Source organism: Ahaetulla prasina, chromosome 3 (genome assembly GCF_028640845.1).
Source record: "Ahaetulla prasina isolate Xishuangbanna chromosome 3, ASM2864084v1, whole genome shotgun sequence".
In the NCBI taxonomy this organism is placed as follows: Eukaryota; Metazoa; Chordata; class Lepidosauria; order Squamata; family Colubridae; genus Ahaetulla; species Ahaetulla prasina.
Window position 1 is genome coordinate 145,175,834 of NC_080541.1, and position 27,187 is coordinate 145,203,020.

The 27,187-nt window shown below is 36.3% G+C and overlaps 1 protein-coding gene across 2 annotated transcripts in view; it reads right to left on the minus strand.

Moving 5' to 3' along the window:
- DPYD (dihydropyrimidine dehydrogenase) overlaps positions 1-27,187 on the minus strand; it is a 684,632-nt gene that overhangs the window by 333,921 nt on the left and 323,524 nt on the right. For both annotated transcript variants that reach the window (XM_058176033.1, XM_058176032.1), the window contains 2 exons: positions 24,353-24,522; positions 19,691-19,901 (listed from right to left, as the gene is read on the minus strand). In XM_058176033.1, the coding sequence (XP_058032016.1) occupies positions 19,691-19,901; positions 24,353-24,522 (381 nt within the window). The remainder of the gene's footprint in view (positions 1-19,690; positions 19,902-24,352; positions 24,523-27,187) is intronic.

The window sequence follows — 27,187 nt, forward strand, 5'->3', positions numbered from 1 at the left end:
TAAATCTTCTGAATTTGAAAACCCTCCATCTGGCGTGGATTAAGTAGTCTCATACACATATGGATGAAAATGTAGATACAATATGGGCTGTGTTTGCTTTCAAAACATTAACTATGCAAAATTAGTAATTGGATGCTAGCTCTCCTTCCCCTCACCCCTCCCACTCCCAATTTCAGATAGTCCAGTAGAAAATATGGGTAATGCACAAGCATGAAGTGAATGCTAATTTTTTTGTTTTCTTCGCCCAGTACTTGTGTGTTCCTAGTATAAGTTGTAGCAAAAAGGAAGTTGCCATAGCAATCAATCAAGCATTATTTAGGCTATAGCTTAGTTTTCATAAACAGCAGATGAGGTGCTAAAAACTGTCTCTGGACTATACCGTGTAAAGCTGTATGAAAAAGAATGATATAATAAAATGCTATTCTGTACATTTGTCTTCTATTTTTTTTAAAAAAAAATACCTGCATTAATTAGCAGTTCAGGAAAAAAAAGTAGGTCAAGGAATACATCTTCTTGAGATGCTAACTTTCTAAAAAAAATATTTATTTATGCATGTTTTCAAGTTAGTGTTGACTCCTGCAAACTGCCTGGACAAATCCCTGCTATTTTCTTGGCAAGATTTCAGAAGTGATTGGCCATTCTTCCTAGGGCTGAGAAAGACGGATTCATACCTAAGACAGGAGTACAGTTCACAATCTCCAGGTTCCTAGCCTAGTGCCTTAGTCATTGCACCAAACTGGTTCTCATTTATTTTTGTACTTACATATTTTATAAAGCTACTAATGTCATATTGTGGAGGACATTATCAAATAGTCCAATAGAAACAATACAAACCAATTAAAAGTAGACCAAAATAAATTAAAAGATTAAAAAAAATGGGGGGGGGGAAACATAGAGTGCATTCCAGTTAACCATCATGTAACCATCTAACAGGCTCTCCTCTCCTAAGAGATCCCCAAACCGGTTGACGAAGCCATTTTTTAAGAGCCTTAGAAGGTCAAGAAAAGTTGCTTTTTTTCCTTCCTGCTGAGGTTGGAAATATGAATTGCCTGGAAATCCTGGATTTCATCTCCCTCTCTCTTTCTCTGTTGTGCTCTTTTAAAAAATTAGGACTCTTTGAACTCTTCAAAGGGCAAGTTGGTCCCATCACATTCTTATCATAACTTTGTGTATGGAATCAGCCTTGTTTTTAAGTAATCTAGTCAGATATCAGTTTCAAACCTCCTTCTGCCATGACTTGGTGGCTTTGGGACAGTCACTCTCTCTTGGGCCAATCCATTCCACAGAGTTGTTGCGGGGAAAATAAAAGGAAGAAGGAGTATCACGTGTATTCGTCACTTTGAGTTATTTGTAAAAATAATAAAGGCAGAAAATAAATAAATAAATAGATAGAGGGACAGATACAGAGGTGGGTTTCAGCAGGTTCTGACCAGTTCTGGAGAACAGGTAGCGGAAATTTTGAGTAGTTCGGAAAACCGGTAGCAAAAATTATGACTGGCCCCGCCCCAATCTATTCTCTGCCTCCCAAGTCCCAGCTGATTGGGAGGAAATGGGGATTTTGCAGTAACCTTCCCCTGGATTGGAGTGGGAATGGAGATTTTACAGTATCCTTCCCCTGCCACACCCACCAAGCCACGCCCACCAAGCCACACCTACAGAACCGGTAGTAAAAAAAATTGAAACCCACCACTGGACAGACAGACATTTCCTCAGTAGCTTGGATGAGCTATTCCCTCAAATTACCTCTCACAAAGGCTCTGGGAGTAGGTGTATGGGATTCCTTGCATCCAGGCCTTTAAAACTAGCAAAAGAGTCAACAAATGTAACAAATAATACATAGTTGTAAAAGAAAAAAAATTAGGACATAAATATAAAGGTGTAGTTGTTGGGGCATTTTTCTTCTCGTCTTTTTATGACAAGAATCATTTTAATATCAGATTATCTCACCTCTGCCATAAAAATTATACATTAATAATCTGAGATTTGGATAGAATTGAATTTTCAAGTAGTTCCTTTGCGCAACTCCTCAATATAGTATGTTTTATGACAGGACTGTGTTGCCATATCTTGAAGAATTACCAAGGATTGATACCAAGGATTACGTTGCCTTATCTTGAATGAAAAAAATGGTGCCCAGTTTTGTTGTTTGTAATTCCAAAAGACCTCGCTCTCTTTCTTTCTAATTCTAAAAGATGTCTGTCTGTCTGTCTGTCTGTCTGTCTGTCTGTCTGTGTCTGTCTGTCTATCTATCTATCTATCTATCTATCTATCTATCTATCTATCTATCTATCTATCTATTATCTCTCTTTCTTCCTCTCCCCCTCTTATTTCTTGGGGCCATCCAACAGACAGATGTAGATTTCTAAGGTCAATTAAACTGATGTAGCTGTGCTGTCATATATGTGAAAGAGAAACCTGCTAGTATTTTTCTCAGTTGTCACTGAGAACAGTATCAAATATGTGCTCCGTTTTTGCACAAAAGGAGCCCACACAACTGGATTTTGTCTTGGGAAACCTACCTTAAACTGAAATCCCTCATTATGGAAAGGAACTGGATTTTTCTTACAAGATTAGAGATTCCCAATAGGCTGAAGTATAGACAGATGAAAAAAAATGGAAGAGAGAGTAACAATAGGGGAAGCCCTTCTCCCCACAGTGATCCTAGTGCAAATAGCTATTTCTCTCTTGCAATTGGATCTTTTAAATATGATAATCTACTAGCATATTGCTGACCCAGAAGTATTTTTTTTCCTACAGTAATTCTGAAGCAGAAAAGTCTTCTGTGAATTTTAAGCAGCTAGACCGAAGACGGTCAATCTTTTGACAGAGGAAGCAAAACAATTTAATTTGGACGAGAGTATCAGTGAAACAAATGTAGAAAATATCAAAGAAAAAAAATGGGTCATAGGCCAATGAAATAAAAAGGATTCTGGGAAGTTGAAACTGACAGCTAATTTGATAGAAAACAACCCACATTGCTTGCCCTAATTCTGACCCAGGTATCTAGTGACATTGTATCAGAAGAACAAGGAGCCAAGAAAGGCCATAAAATGAGGGTGATTAGAAGCACAAATTCCTTAGATAGGTAGATTTGAAAAAAGGAGAGATAGAAAAGTTTTCACAGACATTGCACTTATTCCGGATACTGGGAGTTTATTTTCCTAATGTAAATCTAATGTGAGAAAACACAGACTCATTCAAATGTAGGACACAAGAATATTCCATGACATGCGGCAGAAGATAGTGCTATCCAAGGACATCTACTAATAAATACCTGACAAATATGAGATATGAACAATCAAGTATTAGAGTAGGAAGAACATAAAAGAATTCCTGCTGAAGGCAGAGGATCTACCTGAAATAGACAGCTTAGTTAGTTCTTCCTTGCATACGGTTCAGACAGATCTGTTAATGAAATACTTTACCAACCTTGCTATGGAAATCAGTTAGCTATGGGGAAAAGGAAAGGCTGTGCCATGCAAACTAAATTTGCACACTTCTGATGCATTTTTACCTGTTTTAATCTGTAATAGAATTTTGTAAGTAAAAAGAGAGAAACACAATTTTGTCTCGACTGAAGGATAAATATGGGTAGTATTAAGCATAAAGCAAATTATTACTGGTCTTAATTTGATGGCATCATTAAAAATAGCTTTCTTAACGCATGTATGTGTGGCTGATGGTTATGCTAATTATTAAATCCGGTGACAGCTCACCCAGGAATGGTCCAGTCATAAACGGCTTCAACTAACTTTATTTAAACACAACGTAAACAGCAAGAGAACTCTTGACAGAACAACCAGAGCCTCTTTGACAGCTCTTATATAGCGGCTGTCAAAACGGCTGCACCAATGACGGGGCTCCAAAACTCCCGCTTTCCTTGAGGCGCGTCTTATCCAATCAGGAACCGTCTGGCTGTTGCCAGGCTAGAGGTGCGTTGTAAGTCCAAGGACTTTACACTAATAAGATAACTAAAACTGAAACAAAAGGATGGATTTTTATTATAGAGCAATTGTCAAGAGATTTGGGTAGGTAGGACTTCGTCTTGTAGGTAGGTTAGGCTAGATACCTGGGGTGGGAACTTGGAAGGTTTTCCAAATGTACTGGTTTTTACATGTCACAATATAGTTTTGATGTGTTTCTCTTATGAAATTGGTAAGAACAAATTTCTGACAATTTTCAGTAATCGTAGGACCTCCAAGAAGAAGAGAGAATCTGGGTACTTATATGTAGCTCTGAAATTACTAGCTGTCCTCTTCAAGCTAAAACACTTTCATCTTTCTGATACTAGCATAACAATGCAAAATAAAATATTAGATAAGCTAGAGCTCTGTTCAAACATACAGTTAAATATATTGAAAAAGACTGGTTGGTGCAATGGAAAGGAGAATGAAGAGTAGATTGGATATTAGTTGTTCACACAGGCACTCTCAAAATGCAGTGGAAGGAAATAATAATTAGGCTCTGTATCTCATTTTTGATAGAGTATAAAAACCACTATTATGACAAATTAATATGAATACAATATAGGATTGCTAATATTAATAATGACAAGTTTTTTTAAAAAAAAATCTGAATGCCAAGATAAGGTACCAATGATTTAGAGAAAATACCAAGAAAAGAAACTGTTTGACACCTAATTTTAAAATTGGAAATATTTTCATGATCATAAGTGATTAGTTTCCTTTAAAGTCCCAGGGCATTTTACATTCTAAAAATGTAAACCAAAATAAAATAAAAAAGGTTATATATTTAGTATATAAGTAAATGTAAAATGTACCAATTTAGTAAAATTTCCTGCAAGTTGCAAACATTAGCTTTGCTTTCTCCTAAATCTAGAACTGCTGATTTAATTCAATTGTCCTAAGATAGTCACTTGGTCTATCTGAAATAAAGCCATATTCATCTACAATTTAATCATGGATGAAAATAAAGATGTGGGATACATTATTGAAATATGGCTCATAAGATTCCCCTTACTGAGACATACAGTACCAGCCAGTTAAGGCATTAGCCTTAACAATAATGTAATTGGAGATAAGTAGCATTTCTGATGGCTACAAGAAGGTCTGTTCTGCGGATGGATGGATGTGGGGTCCCCTATGTGTGCAGGTGGACAAACTAGGGATACTGCTCTTATATCATCTTCTCAGTTGCATAGCAGCAATCCTGCTTTGAATCAAAAATCATGATTCTGCATAGGAGAGAAACTATTTTATTGTCCTTGTCAGTGACCTATGGTGAGACCTATTGATCCTACTAGACCTCTTGGAAACTTTTAATATCATCCAATATAGTATGTTTTTGGATCATCTGCAAGGGTTAGGAATGATTGGAACTTGCAAAGATCTGGGTGGAAAAGAACACATAAATAAAGTGGAACAGCTGCTAATGTAGAAACTTGGGATAATTCCAGCAATAGCTTTGAATGGGCTTGTGCTCCTCCACAAACATGGGATTATTTGGGATTTACCAGTCCTGCTAAAACAGGACACTATGGCTAGGATGGAGATTGCTCAGCTTTGACTGGTGCACTAATCACTGTTATTCCAAGAACAGGAGACACTGATATAACTCATGTTCTTATTATTTCTCAAATTACTATAATGCATTCCATATGGGAGTGTCCTTAAAAAAATTTAAGGACTTCAGTTGGTGCACAATGCCCATGTGCTAGTGGGAACATCTTGATGCTTAAATGTAACATGCTTATTTCAGGAACTACACTGGCTACCAGTTTGTTTCTGAAAGTTTTATATGAATTGGGACCTGGATATCTGCAAGAACATTTATTCTAAGTAAAATCTGCCTATCCAAGGCATGCTAGTAGATAAATTATATTAAGAGTTCTCAATCCTATCACAGGCATCCAGTGGATTTGGGTTACTTAGAAGATCAGAACCCTTATTAACATTTAGAAGATATTTAGAAGATTAGCAAAAACCTAGCTACAGTATTTAAGTGGCAAATTGAGATTGACAAACAGAAGATCAATGTACCTAGGATGTGTACAGGTATGATTGTTGCTGTCATTTTATTATTACATTTATTATTAATATCATATGAACTGAATGCTTTATTGGATATTGCTTTTGTAAACTGCTTAGATTTTTTAAAATTGAAGTGGAATAAAAAGCACTTGTAATAAATAAATGGTCTGTAAATAGATTTCTTAGCTCTTGAAAGGGTACTGAATGTAGCTCAGAATTGGCAGAAAAGAAGAGTTTAATCAATTATAATTTATTAACTACTGTTTTTTTTTCAAACTGTGCCTTTTTCAAAGGAAATTACATACATGGGAGTTCTCCATTTTTAGCTCACCAATACTATGAGAAAAACTTGGCTTTATGACTATACCAATGACATGACCTATGTATTACTTGATTAAGTAGCCCCAGTTAGAGTACAAAAATATACCACTGAGATTTGTATTAAAATCTTTATTCAGCCACAGGTTTATTCAGTAATGATCTTGGCCAAGATATCATTTTTCTCTCCAAATCTATTTCACAGAACCCTTACAGCTCTTTGTCTTCTTCTAGTTTTTGAAAACTTGAGATAAAATCTTGGGTTGGCATAATTATATTTTCTCTCATTGCTGAGAGACTGCTGAACTGCTCTTCCTAAGAAATAAATACTGTGAATTCTATGTAAACTTAATTACTATTATTTCTCTCCATGTCACAGATAAAAGAAATATTCTGAGTATCATGGAGCAAACAGAATATTTTTGAAATTAGCACAAACATATTTACAACTAATTAAACTACTGACCATAATTGTGCATGCATAGATTTTCTTTTAATGTATTAGTGGATATTAAACTGAATCAGGACTTTGGATCCAACTTTTGTAATTATTATTTCTATTTATTACATTACATTTCCACATTAGCAGGATATTCTATAGGCATGTCAGGAGAGATCTGGTGACCTACATACCATCCTATATTGATTAATTTTACAGAAATCCCAACAATATTGAGAGGTTTCAAGTATCCTATGAAGATAGTGGTTATAGAATATGGTTATTCAAAATGGACAACAGCATATAATTGCTACTAAATGATGTGATACCAAGACAGAAGCCCAAACTGTTTTGTACATTACATTATAGTTCAAACTGCTATATTCATTGAGTAAATAGACATAAATGGAAAAATATCAACCAATTATAGGCCACTTGGGGAGGGGGTAAACTCCAGTAATATTAAGATATATTGGTAAGCCACAAAATATTTTAATTAGCAAAACAAATCAAATGGAAAAGATTCCTCAAATAAAGCTTTAAAAGTGATACAGTATGTGCTTGACTGCCACGACTAATTATGTATCCATGTAATGTGTGTTCAATTTGGGCTTATTTAAATAGCAGAAATGCTCATTAGCTTCAGTGTATCTGTGAAGCCTCAGTAAACAGTTTAATGGTATTTTATGTTTAACCAATTTCATAAGTTCCTGTAATTTTGGTGTTTGCAGCTCATTAATGTTATTTTTGATATGTATCTTATAGCCTTCTTTCCCTGAAAGCTGGCAGTATACTTTTGACTACACTTAGAAAATATAATGATTTTTATCTTAAACCTTTGCTTGAGAATGACAATGATGACAACAACAGAAACAATAGTAGGAATAGCATTAACAATAAGAATTTCACAAACTGAGTCAATTTGGTTCCTTTCCTTTAAAAACGTAAAGTAAGTTTGTGGAAGGGTGGGAGGAAGCAAGGACTCTAAATTATTCTGGTTTCTCTTTATCGCGGAATTAAACAATATGAAAAAAGCATACTTTTGTGCCTTTCCAATCACATTTGATACAATTCTCATTTTGGTATATTATAGAAAAAAAAACAAGTTCATCAAAACCATCTTCTCAAAAATTGTGATGAAAGTACTTTCCACTGTCTTGGGTTCTTTGGAAGAGGGAGGAAACTTCATATTTATTCCAAAAATGAAGTTTATGGATACATGACAAACCAAGAATGACTTCATTACTATCATGAGTCACAAAGTTCAACCAAGAAACTGACCCCTCCTGCCCAAGCCCCTTGATTCTATCCCAAATCTTGTTTTCAGCCTGATAGTCCTCACATATGATCTTGTCTGGAGGATGGACAGAAGCAAAGTTCTGGTTTTTTTCTTGTTTAATTCACAAGCTTCTGGTATCATCCATCATAGTATCTTCCAGAAGTATTTCTGTGAGATCAGTTGTGCTGCTGCTAGTGGAGACAATTTAAGAGTACAATGCTTCTGTCTAGGCAATAGTTTCTGACTGTGCCTTGGCATCCTGGGACTCTGATGCAGAGTGCTGTTTCAAATCCAGTGTAACACTGTAGGAAGCCATGGAGAAGATCCTGAGAAAGTCATTCAAAAACCATTGAGGTTCTAACATGTGTAAATCCCATTTTCTCTGTATGAATTGGATTGTTTTGTTGGTATTTTCCCTCTTTCTTTCAAATTTTTAATTGAACATTTTATTTTTATATTGTTTTAATGTACTGTCAGTATTTTAATTGTCAATTAAAACAACTTCAGATTTAGAAAGGAGGAGGAAGAAAAGGAAGAGGAGGACGAGGGCGAGGAGGATGAAGAAGAAGAAGAAGAAGAAGAAGAAGAAGAAGAAGAAGAAGAAGAAGAAGAAGAAGAAGAAGAAGAAGAAGAAGAAGAAGAAGAAGAAGAAGAAGAAGAAAGCAATGCTAATTATAAGGCATCTATTCAAAGGTAATTATTCAGAAATGAGTAGTACTTATGATTACTTAGCATTCTGTGAACAAGAACTAGTGTTTAAGGTCTCTAGAGGTCAGAGTAAAAAAGCTACAGTTGAGAGCAGGCTAGCTCATCACCTGTTCATTAGAGAGGCATGGATTGCTCACCATCTGTTCATTAATGTCAACGTAACTTCCAGGACTCAATATAACTGATTCCCCCCCCCTTCCTAAGCATATCATTGTGATTGACCTACATAGGTTTTCTTTTTAATATTTCCCCTAAAGGAAAGACTATTTTCCTGAAAGGAACACAATTCTGACTGTAAGATAGATAGATAGATAGATAGATAGATAGATAGATAGATAGATAGATAGATAGATAGATAGATAGATAGATAGATAGATAGATAGATAGATAGATAGATAGATGCAAAAAGAGAAATGATAACTGGATTTTTTTTTCTGTTATATTTTTCTGCCACATTCTGCCACTGGGAACAAAAACTTAAATCCACTCCCAGCAATATTCATGCTGGTGGAACTATACTAAATTTATCACTCTTCCTACCAAAAAATGCATGCATTTATCCTGAAAACACTCACCCTTTATTTGATTCTTACATTATCAGCTATAGGACTGTAATACTCAACTGGGGTTGACCTTTATTGCTTTATGATAGCTTAATTAGCAGAATAGCATATTGTTTCTCTACTCAAATGATGTTGCAATCATTAGGATCCTTCTCATCTAAATGAACTCCAGGTTATTTGTATTGGCTTCCTTATTTAGTGATGGTGTGGCCCCTTAAAAAAGACTAAACCCTTCTGTATCCCAAATACAATGCAGAAGATCTCTATTTGGTTCTTTATCATAAATAAAGTAGAAATAAAATACATTATTCTGCCTCAGGTCTGGTACAAACTTAACATTTATCAATGGTTTCTTAGCAGGAGCATATATGGTATCAACTCCTAGTAAAACCTGGCAAATAATGATAAGCCAGAACTCCGAGCATAGCTATTCACAAGGGAGAAAAACCCATTCTTCTACTGCTATTTGGAACAGGAAAAAAAATTACAGAACGATCACATTGTGCTTCAAAGCAACTGTCTAACATAATTCTCACCAATGTGATGCAGGTTTAAAAAACAGTCATTTTAAGTAAGTCCTTTCAGTTCCATCATCCTTTAAAAGTAACATCAGTGATAATTATGCACATTCTGTCATTTCTAATGGGAGTTTATCATAAAAGATATTACATATAATACATATTTTCTGTATCATCCGGCTTCCTATTTTAAAGGAAGGAAAGCAAAGAAGCATATAATATTTAGGATAACTTTGGTTTGGATTGACATTCTAAATATAACTAATATTAAATATATTACATTTTTTTTCTTTTTACAACCCTTTAGTCATTTAATTCTGGGTAGAGTTGGGGCTAATGGCTGAAGCTGAGCATTTACTGGACGGATGCCATTCCTGATGCCTTAAGGAGTCCACAGATGTTTTTTCCTTGCACCTTACAAGAGAAATATCTGCCACTACTTAGGATTGAACTCTCAACCTTCCGAGTGGGAGTTGAACATCTTCACCATTAAGTCACTTGCTGCTCAATTAAATTAAATTAATCAATTACATATTTTACATAAATATATAACAATTATATATTTTTTTAAATAAATTTTTGTAAATTTTATAGGGTGTTACTGTACTTTAAATTTGGCCAATTGAATAAGTTTTTTAAGGGTTGTTCTTAGTATTGTATGTGTTGTTCTTTTTGTATTTTACTTTGGCTGTGCAGCGCCCTGAGTCCTTCGGGAGAAGGGCGGTATACAAATTCTTCATCATCATCATCATCATCATCATCATCATCATCATCATCATCATCATCATCATTATTATTATTTAAAAAAAGAAACAGGAACATCCAAATCATAGAAGCAATAATTATTCATATGTTTCTGTATGATCTGGTATTCTCTGCCCTGCAACAGAGAGAAAAAAAAACTTCTACTGGATTCAACCTAGCTAATTTTTGAAGCTGATTTTGTGCATAATTATACTATATCAGCAATTTTTTGAGTGTGCCACAAGGCTTTAAGTCAATTTTAAAAGCACCCTACAAATTAATGTAGATAATTCTGAACAAAACAGGTAGACCAGTAGCTCAATAGAGGAGAGTTCTATATGTTACCACACAATCCAGGCCCTGTTTCAGAGTTATTTTCTTACCTAAACAGAGAACCAGAATAAAAGAGCAGGAATAAAAAATAGTGGGAGCTGGAGCAACTTCCAACTTCAGGGATCAAGGGATTATGAGAGTGGCTGGGAAACTGTCATGGAATACTCAAAATGTTCCATCAGAGGTCAAATTTCATTCCCTTGGGAGTCATGGGTCCTGGATTTTGGACGCATTCTGGAAGTTAGCCTCTTTGAGGTACCTTGGTTCACAGGTTGCCCTTTGATGCACCATTTCAACCAGTTAAAGGTTATGGGAGCAATAGTTTTAATAGTACATAGTTATAAATAACTATTAATAATGCAATGAATGGCATTTTAGTAGCAAATATAGTCCTCATGGCAACCAGTATAAAATTGAAATGGAGAGGAAAGAAGAAAATGAATGTTTACAATTCAGAAATATAATGTATATTGACCAAAGTAACAAACTATTTGTATTGTGAATATTATTTCATTTGTTTAATCTTTTTAAAGCTAATTTACATTATGCATTTTTAAAGCTACTTATGATATATATTTATCATTTACACTCACTGTGTTTTCTTTTATGACTTATTAGACCACCGTGAAAAGAAACCCAGTACAGAAACCGGAAAAGTAGATCATGTAGTACAATTAAGACAGACAACTATTCCCAGAATCACTAGTCCAAGTGGGAAGTCTTCTATGGGATATTCTATCTAGCTCAATGTGTTGGGGTGTTCAACCTCCACGTAATATCTGTGGTCATTATATACTATAGAAGAATTGCAATATATCTCCTTTAAATTATGTTATCCTGTATTAGCCTGATATTTCAACTTTGCTTAGAATTTGTCTCCCACCTTGGTATTACCATTAGAAATGCTATCTCTGAATGTTTCAACCATGAAAACTGCATCTTTTATTGCCACAACAAAGTACATTAGAACAGGGGTCTCCAACCTTGGTCCCTTTAAGACTTGTGGACTTTTTTTTAATTTCATTTTGTCACAACAGTATACACAAACATTGTCATAAATAAAACAACATATCATGAAGAAAATATATATATATGGTCTCCCCAAGATACACAAAGAAGGAATCCCACTTAGACCCATAGTCAGCTCCATAGGCTCACCTCTACAAAACCTAGCCAAATTTCTCGCCAAACAACTACAGCCCTATGCAGAATTCATCACCTCACATGTAAAAAACTCATTCCAGTTCATAGAGATCATAAAGAAACAAAACTTACAGCCCAGCGATCTACTTGTGAGCTTCGATGTCATATCCCTCTTTACCCAAGTGCCTATCAAAGAAGCCTTAACAGCCATCCAAAACAAATATAACCCCCCCAAGCACATCCTAGATCTGACCAACCACTGCCTATCCAACACATACTTCATCTATAATGGACAAAAATACAAACAAACAGAAGGAGCACCTATGGGATCACCCCTCTCTCCTGTCATTGCAAACCTCTACATAACATAACATAACATAACATAACATAACATAACATAACATAACATAACATAACATAACATAACATAACATAACATAACATAACATAACATAACATAACAACAGAGTTGGAAGGGACCTTGGAGGCCTTCTAGTCCAACCCCCTGCCCAGGCAGGAAACCCTACACCATCTCAGTCAGATGGTTATCCAACATTTTCTTAAAAATTTCCAGTGTTGGAGCATTCACAACTTCTGCAGGCAAGTCGTTCCACTTATTAATTGTTCTAACTGTCAGGAAATTTCTCCTTAGTTCTAAGTTGCTTCTTTCTTTGATCAGTTTCCACCCATTGCTTCTTGTTCTACCCTCAGGTGCTTTGGAGAACAGCCCGACTCCCTCTTCTTTGTGGCAACCCCTGAGATATTGGAACACAGCTATCATGTCTCCCCTAGTCTTTCTTTTTATTAAACTAGACATACCCAGTTCCTGCAACCGTTCTTCATATGTTCTAATCATCTTTGTTGCTCTTCTCTGCACTCTTTCTAGAGTCTCAACATCTTTTTTACATCGTGGAGACCAAAACTGGATGCAATATTCCAAGTGTGGCCTTACCAAGGCATTATAAAGTGGCACTAACACTTCACGTGATCTTGATTCTATCCTCTGTTTATACAGCCCAGAACTGTGTTGGCTTTTTTAGCAGCTGCTGCCCACTGCTGGCTCATATCTAAATGGTTATCCACTAGGACTCCAAGATCCCTCTCACAGGTACTACTATTGAGCAAGGTACCACATATACGGTACTGGTGCATTTTGTTTTTTTGCCTAAATGTAGAACCTTACTTTTTTCACTATTGAATTTGATTTTGTTAGATAGTGCCCAATGTTCAAGTCTGTCCAGATCCTTCTGTATTTTGAGCCTATCTTCTGGAGTGTTGGCTATTCCTGCCAGCTTGGTGTCATCTGCAAATTTGATGAGTTCCCCATCTATCCCCTCCTCCAAGTCATTGATGAAGATGTTGAAGAGTACTGGGCCTAAAACAGAGCCTTGGGGTACTCCACTGCATACTTCCCTCCATGTGGATGTAGTTCCGTTGAGGACTACACATTGAGTGCGGTTGGTCAGCCAGTTACAAATCCATCTGGTGGTGGTGCTGTCTAACCCACATTTTTCTACTTTATCTAGTAGTAGGTTATGGTCTACTTTATCAAATGCTTTACTGAAGTCCAAGTAAATTATATCGACAGCATTCCTCTGGTCTACTAATTTTGTCATTTTGTCAAAGAATGCGATAAGATTAGTCTGGCATGATCTGTTTTTGACAAACCCATGTTGGCTTTTGGTTATTACTTTGTTTGCTTCTAGGTGTTTGGTGATTCGTTGCTTGATTATCTTTTCCAGAATCTTCCCCGGTATTGAGGTCAGACTGATAGGTCTGTAGTTTTCTGGATCTGTTTTTTTTTCCTTTTTTGAAGATGGGAACTGCATCAGCTCTTTTCCAGTCCTCTGGCAGCTCCCCTGTGCTCCAGGATCTTTGAAAGATATAGTTCAGTGGTTCTGAGATCACGTCTGCCAGTTCCTTCAGAACCTTGGGGTGTAATCCATCCGGTCCTGGTGATTTGAACTCGTCTAGGGTAGACAGGTGTTCACTTACCATTTTCTTCCCTATTTTAACTTGTGTTTCTAATCTGTTTTTTGTAGTGCTGTTTTTGATAGGTTGGATTGTTTTTTTCCTTTTGTGTAAAGACAGATGCAAAATATGAGTTAAGTAGATCTGCTTTCTCCCTGTTGCTTGTCATCTTCTTGCCACTTTCTCCCAGCAATGGGCCAATTGTTTCCTTGACTTTTTTCTTGTTTTTAACATGTTGGAAGAAGCTTTTTTTGTTATTTTTTACTTTTGTCGCTAGCCTTTGTTCATTGTGAGCCTTAGCTTTCCTCACTTCATCTTTACAGGCTCGGGCTATTTGCTGATATTCTGCCTTAGTTATTTGCCCCTCTTTCCACTTTTTATATTTGTCCTTTTTGTCATTCAATTTGTCAGATAGTTCTTTATGCATCCATGCTGGTTTCTTTTGAGATCTATTATTTTTCTTCTTCATTGGTATTGTGAACACTTTGAAACCCAAGCTCTAGAAAAATCTGACCACAAACCCAAACTCTGGCTCAGATACGTAGACGACACCTTCATAATCTGGCCACACGGGAAAGAAAAACTGAACAACTTCCTTATACATCTCAACAGCCTACACCCCAAAATACAATTCACCATGGAAACAGAAGCTAACAACCAACTTCCCTTCCTGGATGTTTTAGTCTACAGGAAATCCAATGGCTCCCTAGGACACACCATCTACCAGAAGAAAACACACACAAACCGCTACCTGCACGCACTCTCACCCCCCCCCCCCAGCACAGATCAACTCTGTAGCCAAGACACTCATCTTCAGAACAAAATGCTTAGCTGATGAACAACACCTAAAACCGAACTGCACACTCTCACTAACGTACTAACATCCAAAGAAATAAGAAATAAGATTACCAAACTAATCCATAAAGAAACCCCCACTAAAATCAAAGACAGAGAACAAGAAAACGGCAAAGCCGTTTAAAAGGTACCACAGACAGAATCAGCAAGATTCTCCACAAACACAACATCAAGACAGCATTCTGCACAAACCGAAAAATATCCACCATCCTAAGAAACCCCAAAGACAAAATTGAGTTAGAAAATCAAGGAGTATATGAAATCCCATGCACCTCCTGCAGCACCACATACATCAGACAAACCAACAGAAGAATAAGTGCACGCATTGAAGAACATAAGAACTCAATCAAAAAAGAGGAACCAACTTCTTCCTTGGTCCAACACCTTAAAGCCACAGGACATAAAATTGATTTTAAAAATACCAGAACTATCGCCAAAACTGAACACTTTAACAACAGAATAATCAGAGAAGCCATCGAGATAGAAAAATGCCCACACAGCATGAATAAACGAGATGATACCTCCCGCCTACCAGCCATTTGGAAACCCGCCCTTATCGACAAATGAGTCCCTAACCTGAAGAATGACCCAAGACCCACACTCGTGAGTACCACACAGCATGTCACCACCACACATCCATACAGAAAGCAAACTCAAACCCACACCGATAATGAAGCACGACCACGGACCAGAAGCCAGACCGCAGCTGCATCATTAGCCATTTCAAACCCCTCCAATCCATATATGCAGCAGACTGACACCCACCATGAAGATGAAGCACGACCACAAACGCGAAGCCAAACAACAGCAATGCAACTCACCAATTCAAATCCCCCTGCATCTCAAACCAACCTAGCACAACTAAGCCCCCCCCCAACAGAACACACCCCAGCCAATCAGAGCACACCCAAACCCACCATCCAATTAGAGCACAGCCAAACTCCCAACCAATCAGAACACACCTCCACCCAATCAGAACACAGCCAAGCTCCCAACCAATCAGTTCAAACCCCCACTAGCAGTTAAAAAGAAGAAACAGCAGCGATCATACATTTCTCCTACAAATAGGAAGCTGTAAGCACCTAGCCTGATGATGAAGAATGGGATTTCGTTGAAACGTCACCAAGACACTTCAAATTTTACGCGGGAGAAAACCCGAATAACCAAAGACATATATATATCTATCATATATATATCTATCATATATATAACCAAAGACATATATATATCAGAAAACAAATATATATATATATATATATATATATATATATGCATCAGCTATATTAATTTGATATAATGAAGGGAACAATAGGAGAGGAACGGTAGACACTTTTGTGCTCTTATGCACGCCCCTTATAGTCCTCTTAGGAATGGGGTGAGGTCAATAGTAGACAGTTTTTGGTTGAAGATTTTGGGATTTTGAGTAGAGACTATGGAGTCAGGTAATGAGTTCCAAGCATTAACAACTCTGTTACAGAAGTCATATTTTCTGCAATCAAGTTTGAAGCGGCTGACATTAAGCTTGAATCTATTTTTTGCTCTTGTAATATTGCGATTGAAGCTGAAGTAGTCTTTTACAGGAAGGATATTGCAATAGATGATTTTGTGTGTTAAACACAGGTCATGTCGAAATCGACGGAGTTGTAAGTTTTCTAATCCCATGATTTCAAGCCTGGTGGTATAAGGTATTTTGTTTTTGGAGGAGCGAAGAACTCTTCTAGTAAAATATTTCTGGACGCGTTCGATTGTATTAATGTCAGAGATGTGGTATGGGTTCCAGGCGGATGAGCTGTATTCAGGAATAGGTCTGGCAAATGTTTTGTATGCTCTAGTTAGTAGTGTAGAGTTTTTGGAAAAGAAGCTGCGTAAAATTAGGTTTACAACTTTTAGAGCCTTTTTTGCTATGTAGTTGCAGTGGGCTTTGGCATTAAAGTCATTTGATATGAGAACTCCCAAGATCTTTGACAGGGTGGGAGTCGTCAGTAAGGTAATGACCATCGAGTTTGTACTTGTTGATAGGATTCTTTTTTCCAATATGTAAGACTGAGCATTTGCTGGTTGAGATTTGGAGTTGCCAAGTTTTAGACCAATCGGAAACTAAGTCAAGGACTTCTTGAAGGGTAGAAGTATTGTTAGTGGTATTAAATAGTTTGACATCGTCAGCAAAGAAAACACAATAACTTGAGATGAGGTCACAGAGATCATTTATGTATAGTATGAAGAGCGTTGGTCCAAGAACACTACCTTGGGGAACACCACTTTTGACAGGAACAGGATTTGATATAGCGTTGCCAATTTTGACCACTTGTTGTCTGTTTGACAGGAAGGCATTTATCCAATTGTGAAGAAGTCCCGAAATGCTGTAGGATTTTAGTTTGAGGAGTAGTTTATCATGTTTAGCAAAGCTGGCTGAGGAACTCTGGGAGTTGAAGTCCACAAGTCTTAATGGGACCAAGGTTGGAGACCCCTGAATTAGAATATCAAATAACATGGTACCAAATGACATGCTAGAAAACTGGTATATGGCAGAGAACAGTATTTTCTGGTGGGCTGTGCATAGAGGCCCTCTGTAGAGTCATAATATATCTCAGACCCACATGCCTACACTCCCCCCCCCCAACATCCTAAAATGGCTTGTGCTTGCTAGGTTCCAGTAAAAAAAAATTCTATTGATTATGGTAAGCCACAACATCAATTTGATCCCCTGCAACATCTCACAAAGTTGTTTTTTTTTTAATGAAAGCTGAGATTTAATCATGCTGCTGGATTCAGCATTAGTTGCTGTGTTCACCCCAAGGCTACAATAAAAGAGAATAAACAGAGGAAGACTACTAAACTGATTGATACTGAATTGCTGCTGGAGGAGAACATTGATACTAGCAAAGTAATATGGTGAACTTTCTAAGGAGTAGTCAAGCTTTTCAAATATGCTTTTATAAGGCCTAATTAAACTTCAGCGGTCAAAACTTCTATTAAGGGTCAGATGCTTGTATCTTTTCTTTTCAGGCATTAGCTCCCAAATAAATAAATCTTCCTTGAAACAAAAATGTTGGGGCATCTGGAAGCCAAACGTAAAAAAAGGAAGAAAGGAAAGGGGAAAAGAGCCATATTACATCACTCTAAAGATCCATCATTTTCAGCATTAGAACTGTGCATTCATTTCTTGATAAAAGAAAAATAAATCAAATGAAAAATCCATTTGATTTAATGTTTATTTATTCTGAAAGAGTACAGGAAAAAATGATTACAGATGAGTATACTATGTAGGTCTCTTAAAGTATTTCCACCTGTATGTGGGATTCAGGTTTATTGTCCTCTTTGTTGACAGAGAGCATGTCTCTAATTATCCCAATCAGTTGCCATTGTATATTTCACTTAATAAGGTAAAAATCACAGGTTACAAAGGGTTCTTTTCTGGATTCAGCTTCCAGATCTAGAACCTCTCTGGCAGGGGCTTTTCTGAACAAATACCATACCACTGTGGTACTCAAAAATACAGGCAACTTACATATGAGCCTCCAGATGTGCTTGGAATGCAATTCCCATCATTTCTTATCATTAACTGACGGATGGGAATTAGAAGTTAAAAAATTTTTAAAAAAGAGCTGCCTGCTCCTTTTTAACAAAAGAAGCTTATTTCGGTGATGTCAGTACACAGCTTTGATCCACTACAAATCAGGTAGATCCAGCCAGAGACAGTATAGTATAATGTAAGAACTGAGGTCTTGGCTTTCATTTAAGAATATTTATGTTCAAGACACTCTTTGAGTAAGGAACTCACTGAACAATTTTGAGACTGTTATATCTTGTGGTGAGGGTAAAATTAAAGGATAAATTATTTTACCTCAAGTTCCCAAAGAAAAGACAGGATTCAAATGTAATAAAATAATAAGAATAAAAAAGCTGGTGATATCTACATCTCGGTTTGAAGCAAAGTTGGTTAAGATAAGTGGGTTTTCTTGGTTTTCCATATATATTTGAAATATGTTCATTTCAGATGTTCCAACTTTTGGCTTTAATAAATGAAATACAAATCATGGAAGAATCCCTCTAATTAAATGTCTTTTAAGCAGTGAGGAAAAGAAGGTACATTGGTAATTCTCAATTCATGACTATAATTGAGCCCACAATTACAATTATACAGTATATCACAGAAGTGAATACAACCCCTCACATTTTATAAATATTTAAGTATATCTTTTCATGTGACAACACTGAAGAAATGACACTTGGCTACAATGTAAAGTAGTGAGTATATAGCTTGCATAATAGTGTAAATGTGCTGTCCCCTCAAAATAATGCCACACACCGCCATTAATGTATAAACTGCTGGTAACAAAAGTGAGTAAACCCCTAAGTGAGCGTACTCACTTCTGTGACATACTGTAAGTCTTGCGGTTGTAAACTGAGCCATCACAGAACCAAATCCAAATTTTTGACATTTTTTGGATGGTCATTAAGCAAACACCGCGGCTGTTAAGTGAATCAATTTTCTTTTATGGGGATTTTTTTTTGGGGGGGGGGATGGAAATAAACCTGGAAACCAGCAAAACGCATAGCAAATTGTGATCATGTGGGATGCTATAACCGGCCATAAAGGTGAGCTGGTTGCCAAGTGCCCAAAATGTAATCAGGTGACTATGGGAGGATGCAGCAGTTGTAACTTTGAAAATGGTTCATAAGCAGCTCCATAAGGAGATCTATCATAAATTCAAATGGTCACTAAGCTACCCATTGTAAGTTGAGGACTAACTGTAAGCTTAACTTTTTGTCTGGAATGTTATGTGCTTGACAATGGCTGATTCATAAACCTTGTGACTGAGAAATACCTTTAGGATCATTTAAGGTTGAACCGAAGGCACTAATCACTATATCAGCTCTCAGACGGACAGTTTGGTCCTTGTCTTCATTCCAATTTCCATCCTCATCTTGCTCAGTCCGGAGAAATTCCATAGCAACAATTTTTCCTCCTTTTTTGACAACCTTCTGAGGAGAAAGAAAAGGTAGGAATTCGCACTTTTCTTCCTTTGCAAGCTCCATCTGTAAAACAAAAATAAAATTATGTATAATTTATAGAAAAGTATTTCATATATAATTGTAAATCTTATAATTTCTCCTAGCAGTTTTTTTCTATAAATTCTGATACTATATTAATAATGTTAAATTTTGATTAAATGAAAACTGGCTCAAATTATGTGACAACCAGTTCTCTGGAGGAGTGGGTTTTTGTTTTTTTTTAGTTATGAACATCTGTTAAAAGACTTTTGTGTTTTAAACCAAAAGTAAAAATTAGTTTAATTTTATGAAAAATGATTATGTTATTCTTCATTACTAAAAAAGAATTAATTAAAAGAAAACTATCCAACCAATGCTGGAAAATTCAAGTATACTTAGATAAATTTCATTATGAGCTACTGGCTGAGGTGCCCAAATCTCAAAATCTACAAATGACTTCAATGAAAAATAGTAAGGCCTTTAATGAAAAAAAAATGGACAGAAATATTTTGGTAATTCATTTCTCTTTGTATTTGAAAGATAACTTCTAACCACTTTTGCTAATTTTTATTCTTTCAAAATATTTCGAATTAATATATTCATATTCTGAATGAATAAGGCTGCAGCTCTATGACAAATGAGTGGCATGTTGGCCTAGTGGTAAAGACAGTTGCCTCAGACTCAAAAAAGTTGAGAGTTCAATCCTAGGTAGCAGCATATTTCTCTCTCTTGAGGGACAAAGAAAAATTATCTTTTGCGAACTCCAAGTAGGCCAGGGGTATCAAATTGGCGGTCCACGGGCTGGACACATCAGACACAGGCCATGCCCACCCCAGCTCTGTGAAGGGGAAAAACATTGTGATACATCTCGTAATGGCAATGTTACATCACGAGTTTGACATCCATGAAGTAGGCATCAGGAAGGGCATCCAACCAGTAAGCGTTCAGCTACATCCAGTTGCTCTGATGCTACCCCAAATTAAGGGATTACAGGGTGGTAAAAAGGAAATGGTGCGGTCCCGCAGATTATGGGTTTATGCTTTTTAATAATTGTATTGTTTTGAATGATTTTTGTGATTCTATTTTTCTATTTTTGTATTTGTAAGTTACCCAAAGTCATGGTAATGGGATGGGTGGGCAATATAAATTTAACTAATAAATAAACAAGATAGATCAAACCAGTACTTTTTCCTTCCTTACCCAAAACCGCATATCAGGAAGTCCTTTTTACCTAACATAGGTAAAACACTTGGAGTCAATTTAAATGTCCCTGTTGTGATTGGGTAATGGGGTTTATATATCATTATCCAAAGAAAAATCACTTTTACCCAATTCTGGGTACACAGGGGTTCAGACTTGGTTTCATCATGTGATATATGGAGGGAAGACAATCTTCATCTCTGCTTAAGGCAGTAATGTTATTTTGGCCAGCTGGGATTATAAACATTGAATAGGGACGAACTAAAGGCTGTTAGCATTTTCCTACTAGTTACTTCCAGCAACTGCCTGGCCAGCTCTCCACTCTCCATATTAATGAAGAAGAAAAGGGAATAGGAAGGATGGTGATCTCTGCCAAGCAACACAGATAAGATAAAGAAACAAAGTCATTCCCCCCCTTTCCTCCATCTCTCTAAGCAACCAATTATTTTTCTTCCATAATGTTTTCTCATCTGGCGTGCTGTGAAAGGCCTGGCAACCGGGAAAGCATTTTGTTGCAAACATACAAGTTGCTAATTATTTCAGTGTTAACACAGCATAGAAAAGTTTTCAGGGGGAAAAAAAATGGGCACGTAACAAAAAGAGATGATGATGACAAATTGGGTATGAAACTTAAAATCTATTCATAGAAAAAAAATATTGTGGCTCAATATTGTATCTTTTCAGTTATGATGTGGAAATTATAACTGTGCTAATAGAAAGGGAGATATATAATCACAATAGCAATTAGGTTAAAGGCTCATAGTTAAAGGTGTCATGCTCTAATGGTTTTGTCCATGACATGCACAAAAGTTGTGTTCAGTCATATTCCATATTCGGAATTATTTGATTTTGTTGACTGAACTGACTGGTATTTGTTATAATATGTATGTATACAGAGAGGGAGGGAGGGAGGGAGGGAGGGAGAGGGAGAGGGAGAGAGCGAGGGAGAGAGAGCGCTAAAGTTAGTTAATATTTTAGGGGAAAAGTTTGTCATTTCCAAAAAATATTTATTCTCCTGTGATAGGAAAGTTATACAGCTGAAGACCAGTGGGATATAATTAGAGTGGTACTGAATTAATTAATGTATTTATTATACTTGCTCCAAATAATCTTTCCCTAAATTTTAATACTATGACAAACACTTCAAAATATGAACTGTGTATCTTGAAATCTTATTTCTTTCTTTAAGTTACCTCTCTCTCCCTTGTGTATCTATTACTGAAGGGAGTGGGCTATTTCCCCATATATTTTCTAGCTGGGGCATATTCAGTGTCTCATTAATGTAAATTATGCAGTACTTCATGGTATGTAGCATATAAATTACAGCAAAGACACTCAATCACATTGCAATAATTAAAACTGAAACTAAAAAGCTTTCATGATAAGACAAATGATTATAAACTGCCAATCAGCAGCTCGGTATATATAGATGTTTACAGGAACTGCATATTTAATTCCAAATTAAGTTATAGTTTGAAATACTTGCATTTTACTCCTAAATTCAATATTTAATCTCTAAAGATATCTGTTATCTCAGATAAAGATCTACAATTTCTGATTGATCTTCAATGCATATTATTGTGTAATGTGTCAGTGACTTTGAATTATTCTTCAGTCCTATCTATCTCCCCAAATTCAGGTGAAATCAGAGAAGAGAATATGATATATACTACCTTGAACTCCTGGAGGAAGGTAGGTTATAATTAAGAAATAAAAATAAATACTATATTTACAGGTGGTCCTCAAATTATAAAAGTTCATTTACTGACTGAAAAAAGTGACTTATGACCATTTTTCACACTTATGACCATGGCAATGTTCCCATGATCACGTGATCAAAATTTGAATGCTTGGCAAATAGCATATATTTATGATGGTTGTAGTGTCTCGGGATCATGTGATAACCTTTTGTGACCTTTGACAAAAACAATGGGGAAGCCAGATTTACTTAACAACCCTGTTACTAACTTAACTTTAGTGATTCACTTAACAACTGTGGCTAAAAAGGTCCTAAAATTGGGCAAAATTCACTTAATAATTGTCTGACTTAGCAACAGAAATTTTGGGCTCAATTGTGGTCATATGTTGAGGACTACCTGGATTGTCTAAAACCACAGATTTATATGCTTCATGAGCCTTGACTTACAGGGTTAGCTAAACTTGGATGTATTCACGAAACTGGGCACTTTCATATCAGTTATGTAGTTGCTCTATATTTAAATAGTGCTTCTATTCTGATAGGTAGCAACATGAATTAACAATGGAATGGACTGTCATTATCATGATGGATGATTCAGGTTTGATCAGTATCACCTTCTTTATTCATATTTTTTCCCCTAAAGTACATTCCTTTGCACTTTAGTAAGCTTCTGAAGCTAAGAAATTTTGGAAAGAAAAAAGCAAGGAAGCTGAATTACAGATATGCTTCAGTCTATACATTAAATTATTGTAGTACTGATCGGATTAAAATCTGTGAAAATTCACACTGATCAAACAGTCTGAACAACCTTACCAGGATAGTCCATCAATACAAAATAAGAAAAGTATGGTGAAGGACTTGAATATCCAGCTCTGGTCAATTTCAATATTAAGCTCTGTGTTTATGTGTGCAATCACCTACCTATCCACAGATGTCAAATGGGTAGTTTATTCTGTGTATCCATCAAGATATAATTTGATTTGATGTATAATATGAAGTTCTTGTATGTGATGACAAATGGTGTAATTTACTGTGTAATGCCTGTAAATGCCTGTAAAAGAATCAACAGGACCAACACTTTCTGAATTTGGTTTTCTAAGGGCTACAGGTAGGAGATACCAGAGTCAAAGAACTGAAAAAAATCATGAAATATTGTGACCTGCCCATTGAAGCTACATGGCTATGGATGAAACATGTAACAGTGATATCCATTGTCATCGGGGCACTTGGTACCATGTCCAAGAATTTTACATCAACATCAACAAATTGCAGCTTCCTGCAATAACACCAGCAGAAATGCAAAAACACTGCACTACTTGGAACATTGTATGTCTTAAGAAGGTACTTGGTTGATACCTAGGACGGTAGCAGCAACCAGTATCAACCATTAGCACCAGTCAATGGTATTTGTGATGCCTTTTTGAATGTTCAGTTGACTGAGTTTCATGAATAAAGTAAATAATAATAATAATAATAATAATAATAATAATAATAATAATAATAATAATAATAATAATAATAATAATATCATCAGCATGTTGTACTTTATTAAATATTTTTATTAATATGTCCCTCATTGCAATGTTGTGAAATTTACCTCTTCTGGGACAGCCCGTATATTAGTAAATCCTTTCCTGAAGACCACAAAAACACGTTGAGCTCCGCAGCGCAAAGCTGATGTTGCACAATCAAAGGCAGTATCGCCTGCTCCAAGAACAATCACGGTTCCCTGTATTGATAGCAATGAAGAGCGACAGCCGCATATTCCTGAATGATGAAAGGAAAACCCCATTTTCAAGGCGGAAAAAAAAAACTATTTCTGCATGACAGCTCAAACGACACTTGTACTCGAAGCAGTGTAAAATTGCATCTTGCCATTTCCAAGCATGGAGAGTCACTATCAAATTATTCTGCTTCATTGAGAGTTTTATTCCCTCTTTTAAGATATGCCCATACATGTAATTTCATAGTCAGTACCTTTAGTAGCATTGCCTTCCTGTCTTGGCAGGAAATAAAGTATAATGCACTTGGAAAAAAGAAGAAGAAATTGTACAGCCTTGTCAGATTGAATGCAACTGACTCAAGATTCTTATGTTCAAAAAATTAAGCCTCTGACTCCCCTCTTGTCAGTGTCAACATTATTTGAGAAATGAAAAAGAGGGGGAAAAATCCATGTTACAAAAGGTTCTGTCCATCAGTGGAGTCTATCTTTGACAACACAGGTTTCTCTTTCAGATTTTATCTTCAATAGTCTCATAAGTCACATTGTTTCAGCACCAATTTAGACCACATTTAAAGGGAATTAGAGAAATTCAAGGTAGAAAAGCTTATTAGTGTCCACTATTTATAACATCACCTTAGTCTAAAAATCATTTTGCAGGCCTAAGGAAAACTGCACATCTCTTCTCCATTTTAGGGTCAGATTGTCCTGGAACATGTATCACTTCCTGTTCTGGAACTTCTAAAGACTCATGAATCACCCCAGAATGTTCAGACTAGTCAGTTTAAGAGAAATATCACATTGTTATACAAACAGGATGAAATCACTAATAGCAATTGTTGAGCGCATGCAAAGTTATTCTATCTGTGGGCTTCTAAAAGACACCTGGTTGGTCACTGTGGAAACAGAAAACTGGTTAACACAGATTTTCTTCCCCCTTCTAATCAGTGGATACTTTTAACATACATCTGGGGCACTTACCATATGGTTCTTTCTTATGAAACATTTCCCTAAACCACTTTATTACGTTGATAAAGTGTTCTGAACAGAAAACCAATGGGATATAAATCCTTAAAAGTATGATTCCATGTGCAATGCATACTAAAAGAAAAAGATAAAGATTTGCCTTGTCCAGTCATATATGACTCTAGGGAGTGGTACTCATCTCTCTTTTCTAGCCAAGGGAGCCAGTTCTGTCTGAAGACGTTTCTGTGGTCATGTGGCCAGGATGATTTATACACTGAAGGCACAGGAAATGCTGTTATCTTCCCACTTTAAGTGGTACCTCTTTATCTACTTACATTTGCATGCTTTCAAATTGCAAGGTTGGCAAGAGCTGGTGCAACCAGAAAGTTGGCAGTTTAAGCTAAGAGTTACTATCAATTTTTCTTTGGTTTTGTCCTACTTGTAAATGTTATCCTGACAAGGCACTGTTTTTCAAAAATGCTTATGAATAAAAATTATTTTTTTTAAGAAAGACAGAATGGAGATAAACCTTAGTACAAACATGCAAGGTCACAGCCTGAATGTGAACAATGTTGTTCAGCAATGTTTCCAACTCCATAGAATTGTAAGGTTATTATGATTTTTGATATAATTTCAACTGTTCCAGATTAATTTCTCAATTCTTTTATTTTAAAAAAGCATTATGTAGAAAAAAAATAAAACTTACACATAAGCTTATGTTTACTACTGTACTGGAAAATTAAGAAAAACTGGGGAGGGGGGACCTTAAAATCATTCTAATGTTTTACTTTTTAAACAATTAAATAAATTACTTTAATTTTTGAAATAATAATAAATTAACATAAACGTATAACCTGAAGGCACCGCTGATATTTTTCTTCATAAGAATATGTTTTTACATATAATTATGTAATGGTCTATAATTCTTATGTCTGGGTTCCAAGTAACATCCCCAACAAAAGAAGACTCAGAAGCTCAAAGTTCCTCAAAAGTTCCATTTTATTAGAGATGTCACATTGGCACATCTGGGAAAACCCGAATCTAAAAGCTTCCAGGTTTTCCCCACCCAAATGAAAACCCAAGTCCCTGCCCAGCGCCCACAAGTCTATCACATGGCCCAATCAAAGCAACTGGAGAGGCCTCCCAGTCACACCCCTCCAGGTGCAAGGCAAGGTGTCCTTGACTCCCAGGAAAAGGAATGTTATTATGGCTCTATATCTCTCCAGCTCCATACAATTCCCCCTCCCAGTTTCCCACAGCACTAAATGTGGCAGGCCTGAAGGGCCAAAGCAAAAGATGGCTTCCAGGCCTGAGAGGGCGTTCCCCCTCATCTGATGATCTGTGCTTTGTTCAGTCATGAATTTTCAACAGCAAGAGTTTTAAGAACAAAAAAACATTAAGCTGACGCTATATAAAGTAAAAACAAAGTAAAATTTACTCCAAAATCATCTCTAGATCATTGCCCCCCAACCTTTCAAGCACCAGGGTCTGATGTCATGGGAGACAATTCTTCCACAGACTGTTGGGGGGGGGGGGCCTGTTGCACACAACCTAAATCCTGTGAATATGCAGATGAAAGTTTCTCACTTGTCTGCCGCTTGCACAGTCCAGTTCCTAACAGGATCTGAGGGTTAGGGATCCCTGCATTGGATCACCTTATTTTACAGCCATATTTATCTATATGAACATTAGATTTCTATATGCCAAATATTTCCTAATTTTATCTGGGAGGCGTATAATTTTTTT